The sequence below is a fragment of the Halichondria panicea genome, chromosome 13 (assembly GCF_963675165.1).
Source record: "Halichondria panicea chromosome 13, odHalPani1.1, whole genome shotgun sequence".
NCBI classification, from domain to species: domain Eukaryota; kingdom Metazoa; phylum Porifera; class Demospongiae; order Suberitida; family Halichondriidae; genus Halichondria; species Halichondria panicea.
Window position 1 is genome coordinate 6,521,070 of NC_087389.1, and position 11,551 is coordinate 6,532,620.

General features: G+C 47.3%; 1 protein-coding gene across 1 annotated transcript in view; it reads right to left on the reverse strand.

Annotated features, from left to right (window-relative positions):
- Positions 1-770: 770 nt before the first annotated feature.
- LOC135346259 (inositol 1,4,5-trisphosphate receptor type 1-like) overlaps positions 771-11,551 on the reverse strand; it is a 16,207-nt gene continuing 5,426 nt past the window's right edge. The window contains exons 18-53 of the mRNA XM_064543824.1: positions 11,542-11,551; positions 11,420-11,486; positions 11,289-11,358; positions 11,073-11,233; positions 10,958-11,026; positions 10,767-10,902; positions 10,656-10,714; positions 10,453-10,592; positions 10,156-10,340; positions 9,945-10,032; positions 9,654-9,890; positions 9,079-9,366; positions 8,868-9,004; positions 8,591-8,819; positions 8,107-8,311; positions 7,900-8,040; positions 7,429-7,685; positions 6,974-7,194; positions 6,797-6,921; positions 6,330-6,742; positions 5,417-6,071; positions 5,216-5,365; positions 5,131-5,172; positions 4,699-5,076; positions 4,172-4,436; positions 3,745-3,881; positions 3,568-3,690; positions 3,414-3,460; positions 3,227-3,322; positions 2,934-3,164; positions 2,687-2,880; positions 2,215-2,402; positions 2,023-2,169; positions 1,770-1,967; positions 1,204-1,338; positions 771-1,025 (exon numbers count right to left, since the gene is read on the reverse strand). The exon at positions 11,542-11,551 is cut by the window's right edge and continues 46 nt beyond it. Coding sequence (XP_064399894.1) covers positions 873-1,025; positions 1,204-1,338; positions 1,770-1,967; positions 2,023-2,169; positions 2,215-2,402; positions 2,687-2,880; positions 2,934-3,164; positions 3,227-3,322; positions 3,414-3,460; positions 3,568-3,690; positions 3,745-3,881; positions 4,172-4,436; positions 4,699-5,076; positions 5,131-5,172; positions 5,216-5,365; positions 5,417-6,071; positions 6,330-6,742; positions 6,797-6,921; positions 6,974-7,194; positions 7,429-7,685; positions 7,900-8,040; positions 8,107-8,311; positions 8,591-8,819; positions 8,868-9,004; positions 9,079-9,366; positions 9,654-9,890; positions 9,945-10,032; positions 10,156-10,340; positions 10,453-10,592; positions 10,656-10,714; positions 10,767-10,902; positions 10,958-11,026; positions 11,073-11,233; positions 11,289-11,358; positions 11,420-11,486; positions 11,542-11,551 — 6,377 coding nt within the window. The 3' untranslated portion in view covers positions 771-872. The remainder of the gene's footprint in view (positions 1,026-1,203; positions 1,339-1,769; positions 1,968-2,022; positions 2,170-2,214; positions 2,403-2,686; positions 2,881-2,933; positions 3,165-3,226; positions 3,323-3,413; positions 3,461-3,567; positions 3,691-3,744; positions 3,882-4,171; positions 4,437-4,698; positions 5,077-5,130; positions 5,173-5,215; positions 5,366-5,416; positions 6,072-6,329; positions 6,743-6,796; positions 6,922-6,973; positions 7,195-7,428; positions 7,686-7,899; positions 8,041-8,106; positions 8,312-8,590; positions 8,820-8,867; positions 9,005-9,078; positions 9,367-9,653; positions 9,891-9,944; positions 10,033-10,155; positions 10,341-10,452; positions 10,593-10,655; positions 10,715-10,766; positions 10,903-10,957; positions 11,027-11,072; positions 11,234-11,288; positions 11,359-11,419; positions 11,487-11,541) is intronic.

Consider the following 11,551-nt stretch of genomic DNA (forward strand, 5'->3'; position numbering starts at 1 on the left):
CGGGAGGTCATAATTTCACTAAAAAGCAATGAATATCAAAACTAAGAGATGCATTCTGTAGCTCTAGACAAGGCCTATCACATGATATGCTCAGATCACAGTTCTGGTGGGGGAAAGAGTCACACTCTGCACGCGGCAGTACTCACTATTTCTTAATTGTGTTCCTTTATCTGCAGTGAAAGACGTCCAATGGGTATTCCACAAACTCCACAGTGTCACCTTGTAACTCCTCCATCATCTGTTGTCATAGCAACCTGTCACTGACTCCGCCCCTCTCGTACTCTCCATCACTGTACGCAATGAAGTAACGGGTCAACAAATGTGTAGCAATGGATAAATTTGTCACAGAGGCTGTATAGTTTGATCACTAGTAATGATATCTATTAGCAGACATTGAATGCCAGTCATCTAAAGCAGCCTATACACTATACTAGGTGGTCCACTTTTGATCATGACTAGCCACTCACTTGTACTCCCTGCGATGCTCTTTGCCTTGTGATCCATTGCTGCTGGCCTTTTGGGTGAGTATCCACCCAATATCCAGCCTTGTAGAAGCTCGTAGAGGGAAGGACAAGTGAACGCTTTTCCTCACCAGCAGTCTCCATTGTGTGTGAGCGTGTCTGGTAAAGAGTCATCAAATCTACACATGAGGGCAATTTTGTTAGTATTAGATGTTTTGTTAACGATCTTTAACATTAATTTTATTAGTATATATCTCGAGGTAAAGCCCTAGCAACACACATTCTTAGGAGGGCGGCTGATTCACGAGATTTAATATTAAATTCTTGTCAACTAATATTCACAGCAAAAAAACTAGCAACTAATAGCAACTAAAAATAATCATTGATTCAAACTAAAATAGTTCATTGTCTCTATTGTCCGTCCTCCCCAATAGAGGCCTCGGACAAGAGTGGGCGGGCAGATGGGCGTCGGCTTGAGTCATCAAATGATGGATCCTTCCTCAAGTGCATTTCCTCCCACTGTCTCTGATCAGCTAGCTTGCTGCTTCGTGACTTATCATGGTCCTATAGTGTGTATGAGGGGGCGGGTCATCACATTACACACACATACAGTGTAGGAGGGGACGGGTCATCACATCACACACACACACAGTGTATGAGGGGGCGGGTCATCACACACACACAGTGTATGAGGGGGCAGGTCATTACACACACACACATGCACACTCATAGTGTGGTCTACCTCTTTCTTGAATCTCTTGAGGACACTGTTGACCATTTCCCTCAGCTCCTCCAGTTGAGCGGATGTTTGATCATCCTCCGTCTCTAGAGCCAGAGCATCCAACAGAGGGAAGAAGTCCAACTGACCCTCACGAATCTAACAAGGGAGGGAGACATAAGAACAAGCTGTAATAATAGCACTACTCATTGATCTAAGGGTTAGGGTTAGGGTACACACTATCAAGGGCGTATAAAAGAAGAGAGGGCATGCAACTCCACTATCAGTACACGTAGCTAGCAGAGTTCAAACGTGGGCGGAGGAATGTGTGCATTTGCATGAAGTGCTAAAAATAGAAATGTATATTTTTAGCATTTCATGCACAGTCATGCACATTCATCCGCCCACGTTTGAACTCCGCTCATATGGAGTTGCATGCCCTCTCTTCTTTTATACGCCCTTGACACTATCTTGTAGCTCTATCAACTATTAAAATAGAAATTTTTTTTTTAGAATGTGAAAAATGGACGATCCTAACTCAAGTTATGGGCAGTCAAAGATGTATAATATTATGTGCAGCTACTAGTTACCTTGCTGTATACAAAGCTCTGAATAGCGTTGTGGTCACTCGTGTTGATCTGGTCCAGATACAGAGAGTAATAGATATAGGTCCACATGTTGTGGTCATGCTTGACGTGATGATCAAAGCCTTGGGCACGTCGCTCAAACTCATGACTAGGCAGACCACAAATAAAGCACACCGCTTTCTTGTCTTGCTCAGTGCGGAACTAAAGGGGGGTGGGTTGTAAGTACAATGGGTACATTGCTATGGCAACCACTTACCCGCTCATCTCGGAGCTCAGAGAAAGTATCCACGATGATACCAAACACAATATTGAGACCAATCGTCGTAATGATAATAAAGAACGACACGTCGTACAATAGTCGGAGAGCTGACACCTCGAATATAGTGGGCACTAATGGCACAATCTGTAGGGGGGATTAATGACAGGGGCTAACTCAATATCCCCTTACTAGGCCCAGATTCTCCAGGAGACCATAGCGTATGGTGGAGACAAAGCACTCGTACAGTGTGTCACAGAAGAGGTCTCCATCGCTGTTGTTCTGAGCGCGGAAAGCCTCGGACAGGAAAGCAAAGGAGACCACAGCGTATATGAAGAGTATGATCAACCCCAATATAGCCACCCAGATAAGAGCAGCACCTGATGTGTAAGATGAGCAACACTATAGGTCATCCTAGCAGCTACATGTACAACCCTGAAATTGATCACAAATACAGGCTCTCAAACAAACTATCAAAACAGCTGAAATTTGGGGAAAAACACAAGGCCTTGCTTGTTGGATATTGAACCATCACGGAACTTGTATCTAAGCACATCATTGGAATGGTAATTCTGAGAGCTATCAATTAGATCTAAAATTGGACAATCTGAACACAAATTACGAGCTACCAAAACAGTGTGAATGTGTACGTTGCTTGACTCACCATTCTTGGTGATGGATTTAAGCACTCTCTGGAGGATGTCATTATTGACAATGACGTGGAGTAGACAGATACAGTAAAAGTATCCATGGAAGGCGAGGGAGAGGACCGAGCACAGCAGGAATATCACCACATACACCGTCATCAAGCCAAGCACTGGTACATCGGAATACAGCTCCTCAGGGGGTGGGCGCCAACTGTAACCATGGAAACAATACACTAATGCAACAAGTGTGTCTTAAATACTTACTGTTCAAGTATTCGATAATAGAGTTTTGGTAGTTTAAAGTTTGGCCAGTTTGTGACGAAATACTCGAGCACAAACCAGAGTGTCATGACGAGGTGTATTCCCCCGCCCACGTATAACAGGATCTTAAACACATTCACACCATTCACCATCATATAGTCCAGGGTCAAAGGTTCCATAGCCCCAGCCGTGTTGGCAAAGGAGTAGATAGTGTTGTTGGGGGCGTCCAAGTCGCTATGTGTGGAGGTGGAGTGGGCGTGTGTGTGTGGTGTGTGTGTACAAGGTCATGAACTTACTAGGGATCCGGGCCGTCCTTGGGGAGTGCAAAGGACATGAGGAGTAGAATATTCATCAGAACAGACCACACGATAAGCAGGTAGTGACGTGCCTCACTGCAGGGGGTAGCAATGTGGGGGGTTATGAGGAGGCAGCAATGTGGGGGGTCATGGGATGTGTGGGAGGGTATAGTGGTAACAGACTCACGGATAGGAGGTCAGTATCCTGGTTGGTATGAACCTGTGCAAGCGTTTCTGCAGAGAGAGAGTGTGATTAGTGTGGGGAGGGGAGTGGGCGTGAGGTGGAGGGAGTGGGAGAGATAGTGTGATTAGTGTGGGGAGAGGAGTGGGCGTGAGGTCACCTGGTGTCTAGTGTCACGCTTGACTGCCTTCATCCACTCCAGGAAGTCCCTCAGTTTGTCCTCGGGAGAGTCGCGATTCACATTCCATTTCACATTCTCAATCACCTCGTCTCGTAGCTCATGCTGTACAGAGGCACACACTCACACACGCCCACACACACATGCCCACACACTCACAGCAGGGTCAAAGGGAAAGTGGACTCTTGTAAGAATCTTGTCTCCGTCCATATTCTTGTAGAATAGCTCCACAGATTTGGACTGCCTTTTGCAGTAGCTCCACGCGTCTCCCAGTGGACCATCCACACTGTCTGGCTCTGTGGGACATCATTGTGAGAGCTTGAACAAGTTACGGGCTCAGTAGCTACCAAAACAGCTGAAATTAGGAACAAAATGCACGGCCCGGCCTATACAATGGCATTAGTGCCCACACCACCCACCCACACACACTACACCCACACACTACACCTACACACCCACACACACACTACACCCACCCACACACTAATAGCTAATTAACTCACCCACGGCTTTAGTGCCCACACCACCCACCCACACACACTACACCCACACACACACACACACACACACATGCTAATTAACTCACCCACGGCTTTAGTGTCAACACCGTAATGTGTGAAGTGAACCAGAACATGGTATGTCCTAAAGAGACCAGCCTCAGCGTCATCATCAAACTGTGCCTCCTTGACTATGGGGTTGTCCATGAGGGTCCTGAAGTCACATAGTGTGTCGTGTAGAGCACCAATGTCCAGGTTGCCATGTACTTCCGTCACCAACTCCTTGGTCTTAGTGTTGGTCTCCTCAAGCATGGTCTCAAGTAGCTCTATAGCTGAACCCTTCAACTTGATACCCTAAGAGTGGGGCCGGGGGGTACATAAGATACACACACAGGGGGGCGGGGGTACATAAGATACACACACACACACACACAGGGGGGCGGGGGTACATAAGATACACACACACACACACACACACACACACACACACACACACACACAGGGGGCGGGGGCACATAAGATACACACACACACACACACAGGGGGCGGGGGTACACACACACAGGGGGGGCCGGGGGGCACACACACACACAGGGGGGTACACTAGTTCACGTACATCGATAATCCTGTTGTCTGACCTCTGGGGGTCAGCAATGTCAATGGCCAGTATATGATTGAGTGCCTCCACTATTTGCCTGTTGTGCAGAACCACTTGATTGGGGTAGTTGCCAACACACATCTCAATGAGTGTCTGGAGGATGAGGTGCACAAGGTCCATGGTCTCAGCTGTGATGTCAGAGTAGAAGTGCTGGAGGAACAGAGCCACTTCCCCGACCACATTAATGGTCACTATATTATCCTTCTGTTCTCTGAGATAGTTCTGCATGAGACGATATTGTCCATCGCACATAAGCCCCAGGACTTTCAAGGCTAGCTTCACGTGATGTGTGTCTCTGAATACTAACAGATCAACAGTGTCCTGGTCAACAGGGCCCTATGTACGGAGGTTATATAGTGACAGTTACTATGGTTACTAATGATGTCATACCTGTGTGGCCTGTATTGTCCCATCCTTAAGAGTGGACAGAGCCTATAAATATAATAATATTACTTATACGTGGGCGGGACTGTACCTTGAGCTCAAACACTTCACTGACTGCTTTTGAGGAGCTCCGAGCACGTTTGGGGGCGTGGTCTTCATGTTTGGGGGTGTGGTCTGCAGTTCTGACTATCAAGGGTTCGTCGGGTTCATCTGGTAAGAAGGGGGTGGGACGGGCGAGGGGCTAGGGGAGGGTCAAGCAGTAATATCACATGTAAGTTAGTTATTATTATACCTTGAATGCCACTATGGAGTCGAACGCATCATCGTCCATCTCTATGGTAACGGCAGTCGTCAGCTTGCGTGGGCGGAGGCCCTGATAAGTGGGCGTGACAGCGGACGAGATCAATAGAGAACTAGCGTCAGTTTGCAGGAACTGGTTTTCCATAATCCGATTATCCATTTGGGTCACTAAAGCCCTCCGCTCATTGAAGGTGATGGCAGCGTTTTGTAGCAAGCTCTGGATGGTTGAGAACAACCTCTCCTCTCGTGTGTCCAACAGGTGCTTCATACCCTTCTGTACATGAGGGTTGCCTGAGAAGAAGATTGTCTTGAGGAAGGCGAGTACTTCACGGACAATGGCGTCATTCGGATGGGATAGCATGGGAACAACACGCGACACAGCGTTGTCCATGTTCTGTATAGCATTCTGTAAGGGGTGAACTCTGACCCCACACCTCTTGTGGTAATCAGGGGGAGAATCTTCCATTAGCTGAGAGTCTATATGAACCACTTCGTTGTGTATGATGGCTCTCATGATCTGGAGACACTTGATGTCCAGTTGGTCCTGTCTCTCTCGTTCCTTCTCACTCAGACTGCCTAGCCCGTTGAAGGAGATCTCTAGTTGCCGTAGCAACCGCTCTACGCTGGGAGATACCTCACCATTGGATCTAGTCAAGAAATAACAAGTTCAAATATATAAGCACTATACACAAGTCAAGTCAATACAAGCACAGGGGCTTTAAATTGCCTATTTTCGTGGAAAACTAAAAATGTCCATTATTAATAACTGTTTGATTATTATGCCACACTTATCAGTAAAACAATAATTGTATGTAAACTACATGAAGTGGGTGTGGCAAGTGGTTGCCTAGGTTTAGGGTTAGGGTGGGTGTGGCTTATGGGTGCCTAGAGTGGGTGTGGCTTACCCGACGAACAGAGCAACGTGTGCTTGGAAGGATGGTCCGAGGGGTAACCACTCGTCACCTGGCAACTGGTGCTCTTTGTCGAGGTAATCGCTATATGGACCCTCGTACTTTGACCCCACTTGAACCCTAGCGTCATTTTGACCTTCATACGAGAGCTGATAGTTGCTCACAAAGCTATTGAACGATTTGTTTAGTTCCAACTCGACTGCGTATATGTCCTTATAAGTACTCATAGCTGGTGTTTCAAACGCCTTGCAAGGCTTCGTGCGGAGGTCAAAGGTCGCAATGGCGGCCTCAGAGGGTGTAATTGGTAGGAGGCCATTAGTACGAGCCAATATCGTGAGCACAGTGCGACGGTAGAGTTTCATGTGAGCATCTGTTGATATGTGGAGGGTGATGGGGTCACATAAGGTCTGTGGAGGTCAAGGGATCAAAGGTTAAAGGTCATAACAAGGTGACACCCTCACCAGTAGAGCTGTGAGGACCTTGCTAGTCACAACCAGTTGCCGGGGACGATTGTGCGGCTCAAAGAAGTCGTTGTAGAAACACTTGACAAGAGGTAGCATTCCGTCAGTCAAGTACAAGAGCACGTCTAACAGGGGTCATAGTACACTAGGGTCAAGGGTCAACCCACCTCCTCTTACCTGGTAGTAACCTCCCATCTTCACCAGTGACATTAGCAAGGTTGCGTAACTCTGTGCGTGCATGACGTGTGCCTTTAGGGCTCTTCCCAGCAGAGTAACGTCGTGAGGAAGAGCTCATACTCTGGCGCACGAGGGCCACTTCTGATGCTGGCAGTGTTTTCAAGGCCACTCCAATATTGTTGAGCATGTCCCCAACAGTATCCAAGTAACCCCAAAACTCTCTGCAAGAATGAACCAAAGGAGGAGCTAATGTAACAGCCTATAATACATTGAGGCAAATACTTGTATCTCTCAAATGTGAACTTTGATGATACCATTTGAAAGGTATATCTTTCTAAGCTTTCAGAAAATCAGAAAATCGTTGCTATTGGGTTCACGGGATTCAAGTTAAAGCATGCAGTTGAAAGAGTCCCCGAACCATTGATTAAAGGTACATGTACAGAGGCTTCACTTACTCTGAGTGTGTGAGCAGAGCAGCACCACTCGAATGCTTGTCCCCTCCAGTGCTCATGTACACAGACACTAGGAATCGTGCAAATGGTCTCTTCCTTTCATTAGTGAGGTCTTGAGAGTTGAGGATGGACAGCAGTTCTTCCACTGTAAACACTTTCTGACACACACTCTCAATGAAGAGATTCTCTCCCTCTGAGCATGACGCTAGGAGGTCTGTCATGGCCAGCAGCAAAGCTAGGTCATAATCACTGTCCTCAGCCTACACAAAGGAAGGTCATAAGCTATCACTGTGAGCACTCAAAGTTAGTGCTTGCAACAGCACAGCAAAACCATAATTGAGATTGCCAGATATTCATTGCCTTTACAGACTTGCAGTGAGCAAACTTGATTGCCATCATCATCATTACATTGCTCCACACCCCCTTGCCCAGCAGCAATAACCACATCCCATTGGCTACACCCCATTGGCGTACCTTGGCCAGCAGCCTCCTCCTCTCCTCCACGCGGTCATCATCCTCTCCTAGAATATGGTCACAGAACTTGTCTCGTGTTTTGCTAAAGTACTTGATAATAAACGCTTGGTTACGTTTCACTGGCAGGTCCAGGCTCTCCACCTACACATAGGGGTTAAACTCGGGGGTTAAACACACGCCGTGGCTTGAGGGTTAATCCCTACGTACCTTGGCCATGGCCTGCAGTGTGAGTATGAGCTCAGCTCTGCCCTCTTCTCCCTGGTGAGCTATCAGGCCAAACAAACGCTCTACTTGTGCTTCAGTGACTTTGAGGCATATCTCAGTCCCTCCAGTGAAGACCTGTGTGAGCAGCTCTCCTATAGCCGGCACTGCGATCCCTATCTCCAGCAGGTCACCCATACGATCATAGATCCTGTGTGGGGGGATAGGGGGTCAGAGTACAGCACCGAGGCATAGCTTGCTTACATTACTCATACTCCAAAAGTACATGAAAAAATAAAGAGATTCATAATTGCGTTTTATTATTAGTGCGTATTTAATTTAGCGTTAATTACAAATTCGCTAAAATTCACTAAAATTAGTACCAGTTTATAATAGTAACAATAGTAATAGAGCGCACGCTTTTCTGGACCTGGAATAAACCATGGAGCTACCAAACAGCTACCAAACACTACATTACATATGTTACTACCTTCTCTGGACGATGATATTGTCCCTAGTGAGAGCCTTGAGGAATCTGAAGCACTCCACAAACACACTAGGAATGTCTGCCCCACCCGGTGTGCCCACAAACCCTCGCATTGTGCGTCTGTTGCTCCGCAGTGACGTATTATGTTTAGGGCTGTCAGATGACTCTACCATCTCCATGGAGACCGTCTTGCTTGTGTGGATGACATAATTGATGACGTCCGACATGACACCTAATAATAGGAGATCACATGACATGTTAGCATCATCACCATGGTTACCATAGTTATAGAGGATCTTTTGGTTCTGAGCATGAGAGAGTGTTTCATCCTCCCCCAGTGTGCACATCAGAGTGAAGCGACGGAGGGTTCGAATAATGGACGCCCTCTCAGTACTGCCAGCATCAATACTCATGTTCCTGTGAAGGCAATGGAATAACTCAGTCACACACTACACACTCCACACACCGCCCACACCACACTCCACACACACCTCCTCAGATTGGGTAGCTCCATGCGTATCTCCTCACACACACGCAGTGACTCTGGGGTCACTAATAGTTCGGTCTGAATAGCTTTCTGGAATAATGTGATCTCAGCAGAATAGCAACGATTCAGTAGCGCCAGACTCTCCTGTATCAGGTCGTCATGACGATACTCTGCCAGGTCTAGCAACAGCATCGGGAAGGTACGACCGATGTCACCATGGCAACCATCCTCTATGTAGTACTCACTCAGAGAGAACAGATAAGTCAGTCGATCACGTGCCAATTGAACGAGGCTGCAGCACAGGGGACAAAGGTCACGTACGTGATTAGCACAGGGGACAAAGGTTACATTACCACACAGTTCTGATAGTCTAAATTAAACGATTTTCTGAAGCTTAATAAGAAGGAGCTCATGATTATGCTCAAATCCCAAATTTGAAAATGGGTTCGACAAAATACTGGTATTTTGCAAAACAAGATTTAACATTATCATCTGAAAGGCCTCTTTCTAAGCTTTCAGCATAAACAGACGTTATTGGACCAACGGAACTAAAGATGCAATATATAAGCAGACACTTACATAGCGTTGTCATTGTCTAGTATCTCTTTAGCTGAGAGCCTCAAGAGACGCTCTAGTCCAAGAGATGGTGCATCAGTCTCGTCACTATTAGGGACACGTGCTAACAGGTTCACCACAGAGCCAACATCGTTCCTCCCCTCCACAACGGAATCTTGGAGCACTCGGAAGTCATAGATGAAGCGTTGGAGTCGGATATAGAAGCGGAAGTTGAGGAACAAGTCCACCACTTCCATACCCCTGTAACCATGGAAACACGTAGCTAATAGTTATATACTGACTACACAAACACACTTTTTCTTAATCTCAAAGATTGGTTTGTTCTGTTCTGTTTCCTGATATCGGCCGGTGCTGGCGAACGCCTTCTCTGCTTCCAGTACAACTACACACAGAGGAGATAGTTACATAATGACAGTAGTTACATAGTGACAGGACAGCTAGTGACATAGCGACATGACAGCTAGTGACATAACGACATGACAGCTAGTGACATAGTGACACTTACCGAGTGTTTTCTTACTGTTGGTTGTGAAGGGTTTGTCTCTGAAACCATCGAGTACTTTAGTGAGAGGGACTAATATTTCATTGACGTCATCAGCATCGTCATAGTAACCATACTGTACAAGCTGCTTGAGGACAGTCAGTATATCTGCTACTAGTCTGTTCTCAGCCGACTCCTCTGCCACAACCCTACAAGCAGTTCATATCATCTGTCAGTTAACACAAATGCCCACACACCCCCACCACACACACACACACACACGCCCACATACCCCCACCACACACACACACGCCCACATACCCCCTATCTGCTACGCCCCCCAGATGCTGCAGTATCCATCCTCTCATATCCGGGAAGTGTATATTCTCCTCGCCAGTGAAGGCAATCGTGTCAGCCGTGCCCGTGTCCTTATAAGGATCCTCCACAATGCTCTCGTACACCTGTGAGGGTAAAGGTCAGAGTTCAAATACATAATAAAGGTCAGAGGACAAGGCTTAACTCACGAAAGAGAGGGAGAGGTTCTCAAGGACATTCCTGTTGTTACCAATGTCCACGTACAACACTGTGGGGGGTGGGGTAATCATGGTGGGGGGTATACATGTCATGTGACTTACCTATCATGAGCTCAACAAACTTTGATCTCAGACTAGGTCGGAGATCGTCATTTCTAGCACAGTTGAGAACAAGGTCAAAGTTCATCCACCCTAGTTCGTCTTCTCCCAGTGAGCGAATGGCGTGGGCATTGTTCCCCTGTGTGTGTGTGTGTGTGTGTGTGTGTGTGGGGTGGGTGGGTGGGTGGGTGTACCTTGCAGAGCCTTGCAAACAGACTGAGTTGACTCTCAAGTAGTTCACATTCGTCCGTTGGCTCTCCCACCTATAGGGTCAAAGGTCAGGATAGGTGTACGCATTTTGACCCCCACCTTGCCGGCCACTAGTGTGAGGTCGCTCCATTCTTTTTGACCTGGTACTTGGAGATATATCCCAGTGGGCGTGGCATCTGGTCGTTCACTGGACACGCCCACTTCCAGTCTATAGAAGACCTCTCTTCCGTACGCCACTACCAGGTTATCCAGTATGACCCCTGTGAGCGTGTGGAGTGGGCGTGTGTGTGTGTGTGTGGTGGGTAGGGGACTTACTCTGAGTGGCTGGTATAGGTCTCCCGGCACACACACACAAGTTGCCAAGGAACTCCATGAACCGAGGGTCCTGTGTGGGCGTGTGTGTGTGTGGTGTAGTGTGGGCGTGTGCGGTGTGGGTGGTTGCTCACCTTCTTTGATATGAGTTGGTCTATCATGTAGTCGAGCTCTGATGCCGCTACTCTGGACACTATAGCCCTGTACATGCACACAAGTCACAACACACACTAGTCACACACACACACTAACTTACGCATTATCCT